General features: G+C 37.0%; 1 protein-coding gene across 4 annotated transcripts; it reads right to left on the minus strand.

Moving 5' to 3' along the window:
* Positions 1 to 1,693: 1,693 nt before the first annotated feature.
* On the minus strand, positions 1,694 to 17,895 carry LOC103706166 (26S proteasome non-ATPase regulatory subunit 4 homolog). Of its 4 annotated transcripts, none has more exons than XM_008790198.6 (11): positions 17,696 to 17,895; positions 17,462 to 17,575; positions 17,197 to 17,302; positions 15,446 to 15,560; positions 15,154 to 15,363; positions 14,755 to 15,067; positions 10,375 to 10,501; positions 9,008 to 9,111; positions 8,850 to 8,918; positions 2,467 to 2,559; positions 1,694 to 1,991 (listed from the first exon to the last, which is right to left on the minus strand). In XM_008790198.6, the coding sequence occupies exons 1-10, from the start codon at positions 17,705 to 17,707 to the stop codon at positions 2,509 to 2,511; spliced, it is 1,221 nt and encodes a 406-aa protein (XP_008788420.4). In that variant the 5' UTR covers positions 17,708 to 17,895; the 3' UTR covers positions 1,694 to 1,991; positions 2,467 to 2,508. The 4 variants fall into 4 exon arrangements, with proteins under 4 accessions (XP_008788420.4, XP_008788419.4, XP_008788418.4 ...); XM_008790197.5 differs by having other exon boundaries at positions 1,694 to 1,996; XM_008790196.5 differs by having other exon boundaries at positions 8,832 to 8,918; positions 17,696 to 17,866.
* Between the last annotated feature and the right edge of the window lie 1,121 nt (positions 17,896 to 19,016).

The following is a 19,016-nucleotide window of genomic DNA, read 5'->3' on the forward strand; positions in this document are numbered from 1 at the left end:
GTCGATCTGCAAGATAACAAACAAGACCAAAGAATTTGCTAGAGCTTTGCTCTAGCCGGATCCTCTAATACTTAAAAGTTAGGATGAGTGTTTGTTTGGGAACAAAGAGGGTTTGTGTGGGCATGAAGAAGGAATCAAAGATACAGAGATGCCGTTCAGTTAGGATTTTTGTCAGTTACCTTTCATGAAGGGTCTCTAGGTCTATTTATACCTTAAGGATGCAGAATCCCTAGAGATTATGTTCTAAGAGCGCTATAATTGTCGGAGATTCCACTGTAATCATATGGGATCCGACTATAACCATCTGAGAGCACGTTGTAACGGCTTAGAAATGTGCCATCAATGACTCAGGCATGTGGCTATGATCTGAGATGAAAGGACTCTAGTTGGCTCGATGCTGAGCCGAGTGGTTGTCTGGCTGAGTTGGCGAGCTCAACCTTAGAGGTCGGTTGTTTCTGCTATACTCGACTTGATCGTCTGGTTGGTAGAAGTTGATTTGATTTGATTATGTTGATAAGCTGCAAAGTTGCCATCTTGGCCATGATCCGATCAAACCTAGGAGCGCAGGGTTACCATACATATTTAGTGCCCCATCATTATGTATTCATCCATGAGATGGCCTTCAGGTATAAATACAAATACAAAATCGAGGTTGCGGCTACAAAATATTTTCCCTCTTAAGATGACGGAGTAATACGTACATGCAATTGAGCTTGAAACCAATTTAAAACCAAATTTCAAGCTTAGCAACAAAAATCCTTCTCCAAGGAAATCACATAGTTTGTGTAATCCCATAGAGAACCACGAAGACGCGTCCACCATTACAAAGTTGAGACGCGGAAACCAAGCGCATCAGGAGGCTTTTAAACAGAAAGTGATCACCGTCTGTCCGCCCATGATGACAGGCAACCGAAGATACGGCAATGGTGGATAGCAAAATTAATGTTAAGCCCTGAAGAAAGGTATCAGAGGATAAGCTTTATCCGACAGAGAGACTACAACACTAGAAGCCCAAGTGTTGGTGTGAATGGCAAAAGAGTGGATGCAAAAGGACGATGGGACCAATACGCCCCCTAGCCGTTCTTGTCATGCAACGGGGAAGGAGGAATAAACGAATCTATGAACTGGAAAGAAGCCCCCCAGGCGGCAGTTGTCTCCACATCTACGTCTGTTATCCCTTTGTCTTCGTGAACTTTCTCAATTTAGCTCTCTCTACCTTCATATTAAGAGGATCACCATGCGTAGGTGAGCGACAATTAGTTCCCTTTCCTCAACCAAATTCCAAAACACGGTTTAACTAATTAAATTGTAATAATAATCTAAAAGAAAAATAAATGCTGCAATCCTTGCTAAAGGCCTGTGCATCGCGGACGCCCTCGTGGCTGATAAGACGGACGTGAAAGCCAGCAAAGAAGGGCTCTTATTTGAGATTTCCCAATTCCTGCTCTTCTAAAATTCTAGTTTTCAAATTTAGATTTAAAATCCCTCTGTCCTCTTGCTACTGGAAGGCAGGAAAGATATCCTAGCAGCCAATGGGGCCATGTAAGGATGATTTGCTCATGGTGGGCCCAAAGCAAGAAAATCCTGTAGTCGAGCATGAGTCCCAACTGCCACAACCCGATGAATGGGATTGCCGACAGCCACCGAACCTTCTGAGCAGCAATGATATCTATGTAGGTTCAAAATCCTGTTATGAGGTCTGACATGGCATGCAACTTTTCATATCCTGAATGTTTATTTTCAGATTCATTCAAAGGAATCACTTGTGATAGAGATCAACACGGATTAGCTACTCTTGAAAAAAAAAAAAACCCGACAACACAGAACTGAATCAACTGACAGACAAACAGGTCTGTGAAAATGTTAGCTCTCCAGTTGGAAGGCCACAGCTAGCTTCTTAAAAATGTCTTTTTCCTGGGTTCTAGTGAAATAGCAGGCTTGCTCTTATCCATCAATGCTAGTGGGCACAACTCAGAGCAAAGTACGGATACCTGACCTGCAACAAAGGAATCAACGAATTTGCTATACAGGTGCTAACAGTTTGAATAGCTTGTGAAAAAAACATGAACACGGAAAAAGCAGGTAGATGAATAGCTAGAGAAAAAAAAAAAAAAGCAAAATAATAACAGAAATGTCATATCACTCATGATTCAGATAAGAATTACGAAAAGAACTGAAACCTAGCTGAGGCATACCAATAAGGTTATCAAGCGGGTAATGCGTGGGAAGAATTATTTAGACTGTGACTAGCTTTAATCATCTAATGAGATCTCAATCAAAGGGAAATATTTGGAGCCAAAAGTTTCAACTAAACAATGGAGTGGCCACTAAAGGAGTAACAGAGGGAAGGCAATTGTCTCCAGTGAACAAAAGAAAATGGGTTAGCCTTGTATCTGCATTTCAAAAAAATAGACAGTAAAAGAATTAAATCATGCCTTGAGAACAGGCTTAGGCATCGAATCTTACCATTGGAGAACAAGCAGGCACGGGCAGCCTATCGGGAATCATTTACTTATCACCCTCGTTTTCTGGCTTATCTTCATTTTGCTTTTGCAGCGGCTGGAAATTGAGCACAGTGCAGAATAATGCAATAACATCAGCATCAAAGCTTCAAACCAAAATGATTTTAAAAAAAAAAAACATAATTGAACACAGTTCAATTAGTAATAATCAGTTTTGGCAGGAGAAGTAATGACTCATATAAAATGGCATGCAATGACTCCACTGTGTCACAAAATCAAGTAACACATGATTCTAGGTGTCAAATGGCAAATTCATTGACAATATTTAAGCTTAAAACTTTTATAATAGTACTATATCATACTAACATTATCGGAAATCTTGCAATGAAGAAACAAAAGAAATAATTAGATTAGTACTAGATTTATTTCTCTCTTGTTACTCAAAGAGTGTTTTTTATAACTGAGTACTTCTGACAGTACTCATAAGTGAAAAGCACAACAAAAGCACTAATTGAAAATTGCATATGGTACTTTATGGGATACTCTGTCCAATATTCACGACCAAGATCAATCGAATTTCTTGTATGCCTACCAAGAATGAACTCAGTACACAGAATCCTTAACTTAAAAATGAAATCTGGAAGCATAGAAGTCCTTTAATTCGGCCAGAAATACGGGAAAAGGAAAAAGAATAGACCAAGTTGTCAGCTTGAGTGGATCACCTCATAAACAGGTTCTCTGATGCCAAGAGAAATTGTATCCGCAGAGAAAAAAGAAAAAAGAAAAAAAAACTGAGTCTTGAAACACAATAGATTTGCAAGCGCAAGTTGCACAAAGCATATTTTAGGACCTCAAAATACACAAAGAAATGAATTTCCTTAAGTTTTGAACCGTTTATGTTTGCCCTTTACTCCTCCAGCTTTTCAGATCCTCATAAATTAGTTAATAAAAGTATACAACATGCCTTTTTATGACTTTACAATTAAGAGATGAAAGAAATCAGTGCTTGTCTCTAATTGTACGTATTGAGTGTGAAATCAAGTAGAATTAAAAGTTACATGTAAAGTGGAATTCAAATAGCACCAAAGAAAAAAAGGACTTTCCCGCGATTTAGCAGGTTGTACTCACGTTAGAGTTATATGAAATGAGTAGCCGTTTTACCAAAAAAAAAAAAAAAAAAAAAAGAAAAAAGAAAAAAAGGACACATTGTTTTAACTATTGTTGTCCAGAATATAAATTTATAAACAATACATGTATGTATGAATTCTCAGGAACTGAAACGGTTGATTAAAAAACACCAGGGTTTGAGTTGATCCAAAAGGATCCTCAAACTCGATGTGGACCACTTTGACCACTATGAGCAGAGCTGGACAGAGTTTAGGAGCGAGATCCACCACATTGGGAAGCCAAGTTGTAGGCCAAATTTCAGGAGACCATAATTTGGTCATACAATGCCCGATTAAGATAATCTTCTTTTTTTTTTAAATTGGGTATCTTTTCGAGATCTACAACTTTGGGCTAACCTCCTAAAAGGTTTAATTGGGCCGAAACTCTATCATTTAGGCCCCGAAATGGGTTAATCAAACTGAAAGTTTCTTTTTCGGATAAAACTTTGACCGGGCGTAGTTTTCTATCTGAGAAGAATCAGGCGGAGCGATAGAAAACATAGATGATGTCGAAGTCGAGATCTACTTTCTCAAGAATTTCATTTTTTTAAAATATATCTAAATTTTAGCTTTTTCTAGAATATTTTTATTAATCATATTTATTTTAGGATATTTAGTCCAATTCGAACTAGGAGAAAAATCCAACCCAAATTGTGAAAGGGAGGAATTTGTACACGAGAAAATAGCTTTACTCGTCTATGGAAACTCAAGTGTCCAAAAGATAATTTTTGTTCGTCTCAAGCTTTCTAGCCATGCTCATACCTGGTAGAATTCGTACACAAGAAACAATAATGTTTTAAATTTCACATGAAACAAATTCAAGAGCCTAATCAAGAAGTAATTCTACCCAATCGGCCACGAGGAAGATCGATGGATCAAGTAGCAGTACCTACGACAGAAGTATGATCAGTCTGTTTAAGACTTCACCATCGAGTTCCACAAGCAAGCAATCTTTCTTGAAATCTCCATCGACGATTATGCAATTTTTATTAAGTACATCGGAGGTCTCCACAAGAGCATCCGAAAGAAGCTGAAACTCTTCAAAGTTGACTTGGCCCAACCTAACCCTACCCAAAACATATAATAATATTATTTATTTTATATTTGTTATTTATCTTGCATATAATATATATAATATTATAATATATTTTATCTTAAAATTTGGAAAATAAGGAAAAGGAGGAGAATGGGGGCCCTAATCCCTAACCTGCTCCTCTTACGCCTATCTCTCTCCTCCCTCTACCTGTTGACACCACCCCATGATCCACTAGTGCTCCAACCCACCCCCCCCCCCCCCCCCAAAAAAAAAAACTCTCTCCCCCTCTCTCTCCCTCCATGCGTCCCCACCCCCCAACCAATACTGCCTCGTCCTCCTTCCTTTCTCTCTTCTACCCCCTCACTCTAATATCACAACTCTACCATTTTTTTCTCTTCTTTCCAACCATCTTTCTATGGAAGATGACAAGAATGTCTACTGGTTTGGCTCGACTCAAATCCCATGCTCTTTGCCCTCGTCTCTCACCCCCTTCTCTCTACACTTCTTGTCCTTCACTGCCTTTGAGAAGCTTTAGCAAGTCGATCAGTCCCTGGGGCAAGAACACTAGCAGGAGTCCCCTCTCCAAGGTCAGCTGGTCAGTGACAAGGAAGTCAGTTGGCAATACCATTGGGAATCGATGACTAGCACCGTCGGACCCTCCATGGTTCCACTGCTCTTTCTCACTCTGTCGGGTCAAGCTCAGTCGAGTTGCCTGCTCGATTTATTCGAATTCAGCAGGTCAAGCTTGGGCTTTCAAATTTGGCATGGAGTTGGGATCGGGCTCAAGATTTCAAGTCTAAGAATGGGCAAGGCTGGGCTCGAGTCTAGCAAAACTATCTTGATATTAGAACCAAAAGCCCAACCCGAACCTACCCCGATTTGACAAATGCACAAGTGTCGATGTCTCCAAATCTAGAATGAGGAAAAGGGAAAGAGGAGGGAGGTCAGCATGCAGTATCCATGAAAGGCGTTGGGGAAGCTAGGGAGGCAATGACAAAGGAGGTAGTGGTGGTGAAGGTGTCACAGTCGTGGAGGAAGCATGTGATGTTGACAAAGGGTTCAAGGGTCTTGAGGGGTTGAAGAGGGACAAACAGAGGAGGTTTAGATGCTCAGCCGTGGTGGTTGAGGGTGATTGGCAACGGCAGTCATGGGGGATCGAAGACAGAACAAGAGAGTGTAAGAGAACGAGATCATTAACAATTGAGGGTTTTGCGAATCCGAGTCACCATTGCCCGAAACCCAGCCAAAACCAATTGGTTTGGCCTGATTTCCTCTGGTATGGTCCAGTTCACTTGCTATTTTGTTTCAACTTCTTGAATCATCCTGGTTCTATGTCGGTTTGGTTTGGTAAGCATTGAACTATTTGGTGCAAAATGATGCAACAAGCCTTGTATAAAAGAATAAACTAGATGAATATATATCAAACTAATTTTTGTAATAGTAGATCAAGGGAGGATATGCTTATGGAGTATTGATGGCTGCCATGTTCGAGTTGTTAATTAGGGCTGTCGCTCCCACCCACAAACTTAGTACCTAATCCAATCACAATCTCTACCAGCTGATGAATGGGTAGGGTATGATTCCAAAATTATTCATTGAAATCTTTTTGGGTCAGGTCTGGGTTTGAGGTTTTAGACCTGATTTAACCTGACCCTGGCTAATTAGCTGGTTCATTTATATACATATAATATAAGGACATGAACTTTCCTTCTCGTCAGAGGACAAGTATCTATTCTCGACTCCAAAATCAATAAGGTGGCATTCAAATCGAAGATTCACATACATAATCATGATTTATACTACCAAAAATGCTTAAAACAAAAAATCACATGTTTTGGTGGTCTCTAACTTATGCATCATGTGGATATCAAAATTAATTGTTAACATAATACAAAGCCATATTTTGCTATGGTCTAAGTATTAAGATCTATAGTAACACGTGTAGGTCATGATTAATAAGAGGAATACTCAAATTAAATACTCTATCACGTATTTTAACACACTAATACAATGGAAACCATCCAATTTTTGTCCAATGTTGCATAGGCTAGAGACCATAAAATATGTGTTTTTTTTATTTCTAGGCAATTTTATGATATAGATCATGATCAATTATGTGGATCTTCAATATGCCCTATTATTGACTTTGGAGTCAAGAGACGTTACCCTCTCCTCTCAAGAGGAGCAAAGTCCATCTCTAATATAATACTAGTTTTATTATATATCTTCAATTTCTAAGCTCTTCATATATGACAATTTTGTTCTATAATTTAGTGTGGTAGAAAGAATAAAAAATCAAATGTTAGAACATGTTGCCTGTACTTGACTTTTAAATTAAATGTATCATTTCAATTGTTAGTGAATCAATGTTTTATGCCTAACTATCAAGTGCCTGTTGGTCATCATTTCATTGTTTTGAGCTGGTAAATGGACACTTCATTGATAAGCTTCTCAAAGCATGGATGATTTTACTTTGATTAGTTGTTCAAGATATGTTTCTTGGTACTTGATGAGAACCTAGACTCTATCCACAACTTCCCAAACCTGATGCACGTCAAGTAGGCTAGGTCTTAACATACCCACAATGGCCAGTCTTATGAAATTCTTATTCTTCAATTTTTGAAAATATGGGTTTCAAGTGGGCTTAATCTAGGTATTAATAATATTGAAATGTTGATTATGTTATCATTATCATTCTTAGATATTAGATTCTAAGCAATAAATACTAATTGTTGTCATTGTTATTAACTTGATGATTATCCATCCAAAAAATGCTAATATCTTTATTGTTGTTATTATTGTATTTAATGTATTATTTTTATTTTTGAATAATTTAAAAAGGTAACCATATGTAAACCCACATATGTAGTCCGCATGCCACATGCACCATCCGATCCCTTGTTGCCTGTATACTGCAATTGCTTTTTTAAGCACTATTAGTACCTGAACCCAAACATGACCTTATCCTTTAATTAGGAGTGCAAATTTGCCGAGTAGCTTGCAAGCTGCTCGAGCTCGACTCGCATCCAAGCTCGATGCGACTAAACTATTATCGAGCTTGAGTTAAGCTCAAGTAGCAAAATACTCGGCTCAAAATCTCGTGAGCTTAGTTGAGCATAAACATTCTAATAATATTTTATTTTATTTATAATATATATTATAAATTCAATATTTAAAATAAAATATTACATAATATTTTGTTTTAACTATATTTTTTAATTATGACCAACACTCAAATTCGAGCTCAAGCTCAAGCTCAAGTATGGCTCGATTGATATTTGAGTCAAGTCGAGTCGATTCTGAGTATCGCTTTTTCTTTGAACAAGTCAAGTCTGTGCTTGCATATTAAGGTTTGATTGATCTCGATTCGAATTTCGAGCCCAAGTATTTGGAATCGAGTTGAGTTCGAGCCTCTAGTTACTCGGCTCGACTCGACTCGACTGCACCCTTACCTTCAATGGACTGAGTATGGAACAAAATTTACATCCAAAGCCCAAAAGGCTTGGGTCTAGGTTTACCGGAGTCCAAACTTTTTTGGACCAGACTCAATGAAACCCTAATTTTCATGGTTGACATATTATTATGGAACATGAGAAAATTATCAGACAGTAATAAGACTGGCTCAAAATGTGCTGCTATAAGGAGCTCTCAAGCATATAAAGAGAGGGCAGTAGCAGTGGGTGTTGAGATAGATGTTTGGGCAGTGAAGGAGTGGAGTTTGATTAAGCATATAAAGGAAATTGTAGAAAAAAACAAAGCGTCATTTATTGTTGAATGGTATGTCTAATAAAATTAAATGAAGCATAGATTAGGAATTGAGGTAAGAGATGAAAAATGAAGCAGAATAATCTAAAGGTAACCTGAATGGAAGTCACGGATGTCTAAGAAAGAACATGACATTGGATGAACCATTGATATCAATAATGTCCAACAAATTAGATAGGATATTGCATGTTTGTTATTGTTGTTGTCAAACAATGTACAACCCATTGCCACATGAAGGAAAAACTTTGAATGCTTATTTACCAAATCAAGATACTAGTTAAACAATGCACAATGAGTAGCGATATGTCTAATTTCTCTTTTTTATGCTTGTATTGCACCTGAAGAAATACCAAAAATAGAAACATGTTGTAAATGAGAAAGCCTAATGAAAACAGTCTATACCAAGGTTCGTACACATACTTCAGATTGGCCTTGCAAAGATGCTAGCAAATCTTTCACCGAAGCGTCATTAGGATCAACACCTGGAAGCTGTGAGTAAAATAGTCATTATAAGCTGTCAGTGAAGCGGATCAATACAGAACGGAGATTTAAAAAACATAGAAATTCAAATAATATACCGAATTCAGGATTGATGAAACAAATGACTGGTCCTCCAACACCTTGCTCATCTCAGAATGGGTTGACGAGTCCTTCACATTATCCTGAACAGACATTTGAAGGGCTGCATACAGAGCAATACAAGCATCAAAACCATGACATTGCAATTTGACTAAAAGGACACCAAGTTTGTTAAGGAGTAAAAGGGCATCCAACTACATAAGGCTCACACCACTGTAGCATCTGGGAAGGGTCAGATATGCTGATGCATCCTTACTTTAAGTTTGTTAAGGAGTAAGGATGCAAAGTGTGCAAGTTAACAAGGAAGCAAGTTTTCAAAGTAGAAAAAAAGAAAAATCATGTTGATCAAGAATCCTTAGAAACAAGAAGAGTAACATTTCTCCTTCTCCAATGGAAACAATGACTTTAAGATCAGACATCAAAGTTTGATATAGAATATACATGATGTCTTCAAACAACTTACTAATCATCTTAGCATTATTTCAGTTGCAGTCTGTAGCATGATTTGATCTTTTTCTCCAGATAACTGGTGAATCTTTATTAGCAGAAGAGGTTATGTTATATAAGAGTATGAAGTACAAATTATGAGGCACACAAAAGGGTCTCAATGAAACCAAAGTAATTAAGGCAACATGATTACTTGTGAATACACTATCTCTAATCACATCTTAGTGAGCAAAAAGGAGCACACCATCTCGCTGCTTCTCTAGGGGTATGAACCCATGAGAGATTTCAAATGCTATGGAGGGGCCCCAGGGCAGTACATACGCCATAGAATGCCTAAGCAAGTATAGACTAGAATGCCATTCACATACAGATGGAAAACACAGATCTATGCACGTAATCATGTACGCAAATGTGTATGTATGTACATATCTTTGAGGTGTAACAGACTGGACTTCAGATAGATATGATACTGTACTAACAAAAGTAAAAAACAATTTAAGCCAAATAAGTATAATACAAACACATGAATCTGATGTCAGATTTAAAATGAAATGTAAAGTCTGAATAATAGGACCTATACCATATTATAACATTGATTATTATGAAGATAAGCTAAATTTCATAAGTGACATTCCGGCTTCATCTGAAATTAAAGAGAATGTTTCCACCTTATGAACTGACCAGCACATTCATTTCAGTAAAGAATAAAGGTTAGAACCTCTTTCACTCCTTATTCTCTGAGTTAACCTTGAAATTTTCAGATAAACAAGTAACAGTAGTATTCTTATAGATTATGAGATTTGATTTAGCATTTGGATTCTTTAAGTAACTTAATTAATGAATGTTCAACAAGAAGCAGAAAACATATGCCTAATCTTCCTGCTCATAAATGAATTGTTACAGCAACAATGAAACTAACCAAATGCTAATTCTTGGTCATCTGCTGTAGCCTCTGACATATCAGTATCTGCCACAGCCACATTAGTGGACTTAGGATCATCCATGGACATTGCAAGAGCCTGTTCTAGCAATGCAGTCTCATCATCCTGTTACCACAAGAAGTACATTCACAGAATTACTCATTCTTTGATATCTACACTCACTAGAATCATCAGAGGAATAATATAAGAATCACAAACAATAAAAATACCTAACAGAGAATCATGTTTCACAGATTAAGAATATTGATGAAAACGAAAATTTGGCTCAAACTCATCGATAATCCATGATAGTATATAATTATACATTTACAACATGTAAATGAGACCTTTTCAACATCATGTCAATAGTCAGTACTATTGACGCATTTAATATATCTAACAGTACTAACTTTATATATGCAGAAACATTATACTTCATCATGGAACATCCACATATGGGCCCTTGAATAATCGAAATCTTCAACAAAACTTCATATAGAATGTTCTTGGCGATTCAGATTCACAACAGAGGAACCTTTAGAAGACATTTGTATTGTAATGCACACTCAGGACAAGCATATGGACGGAACAAGGGAGAATCTGAGAGCAACTTGACCAATCATCATCTCAATAAATGGCGAGACAGACAGGGACAATTCGGGTGATTCCCCTAAAATAAGACCACTTTTTTCCATTGTCACAGAACAAAGTAGAGAAGTCAACATCAAAAAAGAAAAAGATTCCCAGCACACCTTTTGCTTCATGTGTCAGGCAATTAAAGAATAAAAAGTTCATGACCTACTTTTTTTATTCAACAACACTCAGAACCACATAACAAGCTGTCTAGAGTCAATTCTATTATCCAACATTGCATATTAAGAGTTATATCAACAACAAAGGTTACCACAACCATCAAGTCTTGTCCAAACTATTTGTGGTCAGTTTTATGAATCTCCAATTACCAAGCATTCCTGCTTAGTGCTGTTTCCAGTGTCATTTCAGGGTTTTCCATACCCTTTCTCACAAATTCCATCCATCCACATTATTTTAGGTCTTCCCCTCCTTGTCCTACATTCTATAACAATGTAGGCACTCCTTACTAGAGCTCCCTCGGATCTTTGTTCTACATATCCATAACACTTATATTGATGCCCCATCACTTTGTCTTTAATTTGCACAACCCTTATAGATCCTTTAACATACTCATTTGTCACTTTGTCCTCAATTTGGACAAGTCTTAAAGCTCCTCTAAAGTGAACTAGAACAATGAAACTACAATGGAATTTTTAAGTCGAGAACTCGGAATTGAAATGAATGGTTGGAGTGGGTTTTAATATAGCATCTATGAAAGAACCAGCCATGAAGGTCGAATTTTAGTCAGAAATGTAGTATGAAGGTTAAAAAAAAAATGAAAGGGAAAGTGTAGGAGAGATTAATGATTATAAATTAGGGGGGTTGAGAGGTTGTATTGTGACAAGATAAAAGGCGAAGTGGAGAGTACAAAAAAAAAAGATAAGATATTACAAAGGTAAGTGCCACAATGATTTACCCAGGCATGACATCTAGGGTTGAAGAGCTGCATCTTTAGAGCATGCTTACAAAGTTACACCTTGAAAATTGTATGATATAAACCTTGCTTTATTACTCAAAGTCCTCACTAAGTTATATTTGACAAGTACCCTAATATAGATTCTAGTGGACTGCTTTAGAAGTACAAAATATAAAGAAAGAGAAAGACTACTTTACCAAGGAGACCAACGACAGTTAATTACCCCTTTCTTAGGGACAAACACAAAGAGAATAAAGCATAAACATAAACAAATTTCAGGTTTTAAATATCAAAGAAACCTCTAAACCTTGTCCAACTAAATTCTAATGACTATTCCAAACTTGCATCTAAAACTAGTTTCTAGACATGAATCCTCCTTTATATAGGTTTCCTAAATCCCCAAATTACAATAAAGTTGAAACAAAATTGTTGCTACTACTCCTATTGCAACTCAAACTTAAACGAAACCTATAAAGTCAAAACCAAACATGCATCAACAATACCAACTACCCCTTAAAGGAAACCTACCAATCACATTAACATCACACATAAAATCAGTCGATCCAAAAGTGGCCCAGTTTGACTAAATCGCTGAAAGCCAAGCCAACCTACAAGGGAATGAAAGAGAAATAGCAACTCTGCTTGTCGCGTTCCACTTACTCTACTCTATTCTCTGACATAGAGAGCCTTAACCAAACCCATCCCCCACCTCCCATGGAAATATAGAAATGTACTGAAACAAAAATTCCACTCTTAACCCAGCTATCTCGGTAGGCATCCAAAAAAAAAAACATTAAATTCTTTGATGGCTATTGCTAGAAATAATAGAGTCTAAGCTGGTCAGGGATATACAAAGGAATCAAGGAAGCTATTGTATACAGAGAAGAAGGCTTTGAATTTGAAGTGAACCACTACCTAGTTGGTTTACAGATGTCATTAATCCACAAGCCAAGTTGATCTTTAATGATAATGTCACTCAGTTGCCCCTTCTTTCTGCCATGTCCATGAGCATGCCTCTCCCACCCCAAGAAAAAAAAAGAAAAAACAAAAACCGAAAACTTTTTTGACTGAGCGAATAGAGACAAAAGGAGGAGTTGTTAGGGATCCTATGTATGTGCGAGTCTGAGAACCAAAGAGGGAAAGGAGTTCAGAAACTAGCTGTAGCTGGTCATCCAATTGATAACTTAAATCCCAAGCAAAGACCTAACAAAAGGGTGGATGAAGCAACACGTAGTAATTTTTAACTTCCCTTCTCTGGACTCAGGTTGTCCAAATCCACAGACCAAGATCCAACTCAAACTTAAGTTCAGAATAGGAAAATCACATTTGGGGCCAAATTCCATACAAAGGGATGATTTTCTGGAATCATTATTTCCAAGGCTACAATAGGTCAGACTGACATGTTGCAAAAAATTGGAACTCCTAAGGAAAACTAAGATGTAAATGGATAAAATGCCGAAGTTTATCTACTTTCCCCAAGTGTCTTACATGCGAACTTTGGAAATTGAAATTGATTAATGAAGAATGTTTGATACCTAACGTTCAAAGGACTAATACACAAGGAGATATACAATATGATAGAATCATCATACATATTCATATACATATGTGATAAACAACTAGGATGAACAAAAAACAATCTCTAAAAAATTATGTCTCGTGATGTACCAATGAGGCCACTAAATAAAAGATACATTATTTATAACAGGGTCTGCCGTGCCGATACCGGACACTGTACCGGTTGCTCGGCGGCATGAGTCGGTACGGCCCGCGTCGTGCTATGAAAAGCTTGTACTGACATAGGAGACCATGGGAGACAGAAAAAGAGAGAGAGAGAGAGAGAGAGAGAGAGAGAGAGAGAGAGAGAGAACAAGGGAGGGAGGGAGAGAGAGAGGGAGAGGGAGGGAGGCCAGTGGAGGGCGCAGCCTCTACTTGCACCAACGCCGGCCTCCCTCCCTCCCCCGCTCGCTCTCTTTTCTTCTCTTTTCTTCTCCTTCTCCTCCTCCAGCGACGGCGTCTTGGTTTCTTTGCCGAAACCATCTCAGTCCGCCGCCGGTACAGCTCAAGGCGCCCCAAACCGGACGGTTCGGGACAGTTCCGCAACCTTGGTTTATAGCAATGACATCTTTTGTATAAAGTAAATTTAATTTTTTATAACCCCAAGCATTTAATTAAATAGTCAGTTAAACCTCGAAAATATAAGAAAGCAATGTCCAAATCAAATATATTTGTGGATTGTACTAAAAAATGATGAAGAAAATATTTGAATGCACTAGGCATTAGAAAGCTTCATCCCTAGTAATTATAATGAATTTTAAAAGAAATGAAGCTCAAAAGCCAAATGATATTCATGTTACGAAATACCAGTATACTTTATGAACTTATTGCAAGTATTAACTTCAGCCTAAAGAGCTACAGACAAAAAAGAAACCTAGATTTTCAAAATACTCAAAATCTCTCCATGGCTCCTCTTATCTTGTATTTTTCAAAATTTTGAACTTTTCCTGATTTCTATGGCTAAAACTCTGAAATCTAGAGCAAAAGTGCTGAAACCATCGATAGTGCAAAGTGCAAACCCTGTAAATTCATAGCATCAATCAAAACCAAAGCAAAAACAAACTTTTCAAACATTTTAATTGTCATAAATAATACTAACATGTCAAGAAGGAAGAAAGGAATTCAAAATGTGGGTATCCACCACATGCACAAGACACAAATTTCATGATACAATTCTCTAAACACTTTAATCAGATGATTAGCATGATACAGAAACAATAGATATGCATGAGCTAATTCCATGTAAGTTAACAAAGGAGGAAAGGAAACTGACAGTCAACTTATGTCTTTTATCATCAACTGCAGGTGCTGAACTACTGTCTGGCTCAGCCATAGTTGCATCATGGGAACTCGAAGCCTGTTCCCCCTCTTTTTCTTGTTTAGCAGCCTCCTCCGCAGCCTTTTTTGCAGCAGCTTCTTGCCTGGCCCTCTCCTCTTCCATTGAAACCCTAAGTGCAAGAGCCAACTCAGGATCTATGTTAGGATCCACACCAAAATCAAATCCAGACATGCCACCAGCTGCAGCAGCAGCTGCAGCAGCAGCAAAACCACTTCCTCCATCTCCATCTCCTGTAAAGATTGGTGTACTGTGCAACAATAAATAAACCAGATAAGTTGGACATGATTTATGGATCTTAAGGGGTATCATGGACTCTTGGCAATTGTAACTTACCTCATAAGTACATCAGAAAGAGCATTTGGCCCAGGAGGCACACGAACTATGTGACTGCTGTCATTATTGTTTACAACAGAAATAAGAGTCTCTAGTTTTTCAGGTTTGCCATCATCACATTCTCCAAAATCAACAATATCAAGAGAAACACTGTTCTTCTTCAACTTTCTTCCAATTGCCTCCAATGTCTTCTTATCATATTTAATTGGACTAATACATGGAAGAGTTGACAAGAAAATCATAAATCCATGGAATAATGCAAGTGCAAATACGCATCTTGTGCATACCGTACCTTCCAGCAAAAACTATGATCCTTTGTTGCTGCTTCTTATTTTGGCGGTGTTTAAGAGCCAGCTGAGCAACCTGGATCCCGGCAGTCAAGTTCAACTCACCACCAATTTCCAGCCCTACATACAGAAAGCATAGACATACCATATCTGATATACAAAAAATTATTCAAAGAACGATAAAAGAAACTGAATCTGTGCTTTATGCCAAGAAGAGCTTAGATTATTCTGCCAAGCATGTTTTATAATAAGAGAACTCTAGTTTCAACTCAGAAGAAAAGCCAGGTAATAATGGTTTAGCATGTACATTTCCTCATATCTCCAGTAGTACGTTTATTTCAGAGAAATCTAAACAACAACTTTTAAGAATCTCTCAAAAAAGCTATTTTTTATGAACACGAACTTCAAAGAATTAAAGATATTTGGCAAATTGACACTTTTTAAAATGAAAATCTTTCAAAAAAAAAACTCTCAGATGAGAAATAAACCTTTTCCATAGAGAATGATGCATGCCATTAGATGTAAACCATATAGCATATGCATATCTGGATGCATGTCCACGAATGCAAATATACACACATTAGCATGTAACTACAAATAGAATGCGTGATCTGGTCCTCAACAATATTACATGAATGGAAAGGAACATATTGAATTGACATTATTTTTCTACTCTGAATAGGAAATAATGCCAAAATATGAATAACCAACATGTTACCATAGATGCTCTAAATGAGGGCCATGAATGACCATCGCTATGGCTCGAAGGTATAAATCATAACATCAATGATTCAATACTTTAAAATTTGTAACAACATGATGAGAAAGAAATGAAAGGTGAGATCAAGTATTCTTGCCTAAAATGTTAGCAGATTTAAGAAATTATTGGGAAAAAATATTCTCCATTGGTTAAGAAGAAAATGACATTTATCATGACATAAAACAGCTCATGGCCATAGTAATACCCCAACAATACCATAAACATGCCCAAATAGCCACCAGCTTATGCACAATGATTACATACACATCTCAAGCCATGACGTTCGAAAACGTAAGAAGGATAACTTTCCATGAGCACAACACGTTGCAGCCTCCATAGATTAGAAATAAAAGCTTCAGCTAATCTATAATTTGTTTCATAATTTTAATATGCTTTCCTTATTTTTCTTCAGTTTCATCGGTATAACATTCATTAGATGTGGTCCTAGAGAAAATTTCTAATGTTTTCATTAACCATATGCAAAGAAAAAAGTATGCTTTTCCTTCTTTATTCAGAGCATTTGCAAATCAACAATCAAGACTTCCCATCAAGAGTCATTGGAATTAGGAAACTTAAAAGAGAAGTAATAACCATCAAAAACAAATAAAAGGAACAATGCATAGATAGGTGCTACAGTCCGCTGCTTAAATGACAGGCGAGCGCATTTATGATCCACCAAAATACCACTCAAAAACGAGGTTCTTCAGACAAAAAGATGTGACCTTCTGCAGCGCCTCCATCTCCAATATTCAAAAACTCTTAAAGTTTTCAGGTTCAGAAAATAGTTTCTATTGTAAAAGCGAGTAGAATAGCTAAGTGAGAGAAACAAGCTAATTGTAAAAGAAGCAAAAGCAGACTATATAATGTAGAACCGCTACTCGAATGCTATGACAATCATTATGAACAAATAGGGGATCGTTCGAGAAAGAAACTCGATTACAAACAAAGAGATGAACGGTTTTAAAAGAGAAACAATTTTGCAAAGAAAAATCCTACCATGCATGCAAGATAGGATCTTTCCAAGATCACTGGTCGGCGTGACCAAAACACGGACCCCTTTGCCTGCCATCGTCAGCACGCCCACTGTATTCTCCGGATTTGACTGTAATATTGGAAACATCAAATAAATAAACAAGAGGATATAGAATCCAAAACCCTAATGGCCGACTAATCCAACGAAGAGAACTCTAGAATGAAGAATTTCAAGAATCGGCTTAGAGATAAAGAAAAGGGCACGGGTTAGGGAAAGGTGAGTGATTACCTGCGTTTTAGCTCCGCAAATGAGATTGACAGCCTCGGCTTGGGCTTGGAATCGGGAGGGCGAGTAGTCCCCATTCCGCGTCCACTCCGAATTATCGATACAGATCATGGTGGCCTGGGAGAACCAAGAAAAGCAAGGAGAAGGTGTCAGCGAAACCCTAAAGATCCAAAGATATCACGCAAACTGCGGATGGAAGGGAGGAAGAAGGAAGGTATCCAGAGGCAGAGAAGAGACCTCTAGAACCATGGCGACGAGGCGAGATGGAGATCGAAGAAGGGAGAGGGGGGCGGGGGGGAGGGGAGGGGGGTGAGGGTTTTAAGGATGAGAGGTTGGACGGCGGGTTTCTAGACTTGTTGCTTGCGGGCTAAACAATCTACGGCAGTGCGGTTATACTAATAGATCAGCTGTCTAGTCTGTTTCTTGTTACTTCGATGATGACAAATAATAATAAGCCGACCCGTGGCTTGAACTTTAGATTTATGGGCAGCGCCGCGTGCTGCCGCGAGATGCAACTTTAGGCTCATCGCATTAAGGATCGTTTGGTTCGCAGGAAAAAAAAAAAAAAATAGTCAACGAAAAAGTAATAACATGCCTCTTATTTGATTAAAATTTTCAAAGAAGAGAGAAGGAAAAGTTGTATTTCCATAGAAATATGATTTCCATATTTTATGGGAAAGTCTTTCCAATCAGAAATATGGAAAAGTTACTTTCCTATGAGACAGAATCACTCCATTTTTACTTTTTCCCAAAAAGTCCCTTCAGCATTAAAGAAGCATTAAAGAGACATTAAAAATCTAATTTTTATTAAGGGCATAATAGAAATTATACATAACTTTCCTAGGAAAGTGGATAGCCAACCAAACATAAGCACTTTGAAAATTTGTAACTTTCCTAGAAGGAAAAATGCTTCCCGCGAACCAAACGAGCCCTAATATTATAGGAAGAAAAGAGTTAAAAAGGCCTCCAAACTTTTGAATGAAATAAAAATATTAGTTAAAAAATCAAAAAATTGTTTTAACTTTACCATAAAACTAAAATAGATTCTTGAAAGGAGCTCCAAAATAGAACTTCTTGGGAAAAGTACTTTAAGCATGCATCGAAAAGTTGTTTTGATTAATAAATATTTTTTCTTGTTGAACTAAAATACCCATGATAAAATATTATAATTATAGAAAATATTTCTTTATATTGCAAAAATCTGCAGAAGTCCCAACAAGAAAATAAAAAACCCAAAAATTAGTTCCTAAAAATATTATATTAATAAAATATTAATATATAATGATAATAATTATCATATTTTATATATTTATTATTATATTATACTATAAATATAATATTATATTATATTATATCATAATATATTGATGTGTTATGTTATATAATATTAAATTATGTTATATTATTATACTATAGTATATAATATTATGTTACTATATTATAATAATATTATATTACATTATATTTGATCTCACGATAGCTGACCTCACTCGTACCTTCTACTCTAGATAGTAAAAGAATAAAAACAAAAAATAAAATAGGTAAAAAAGTAATATTA

The sequence above is a fragment of the Phoenix dactylifera genome, chromosome 3 (genome assembly GCF_051530095.1).
Source record: "Phoenix dactylifera cultivar Ajwa chromosome 3, Ajwa_hap1_PhDact_Kaust_v1.1, whole genome shotgun sequence".
Taxonomy (NCBI): domain Eukaryota; kingdom Viridiplantae; phylum Streptophyta; class Magnoliopsida; order Arecales; family Arecaceae; genus Phoenix; species Phoenix dactylifera.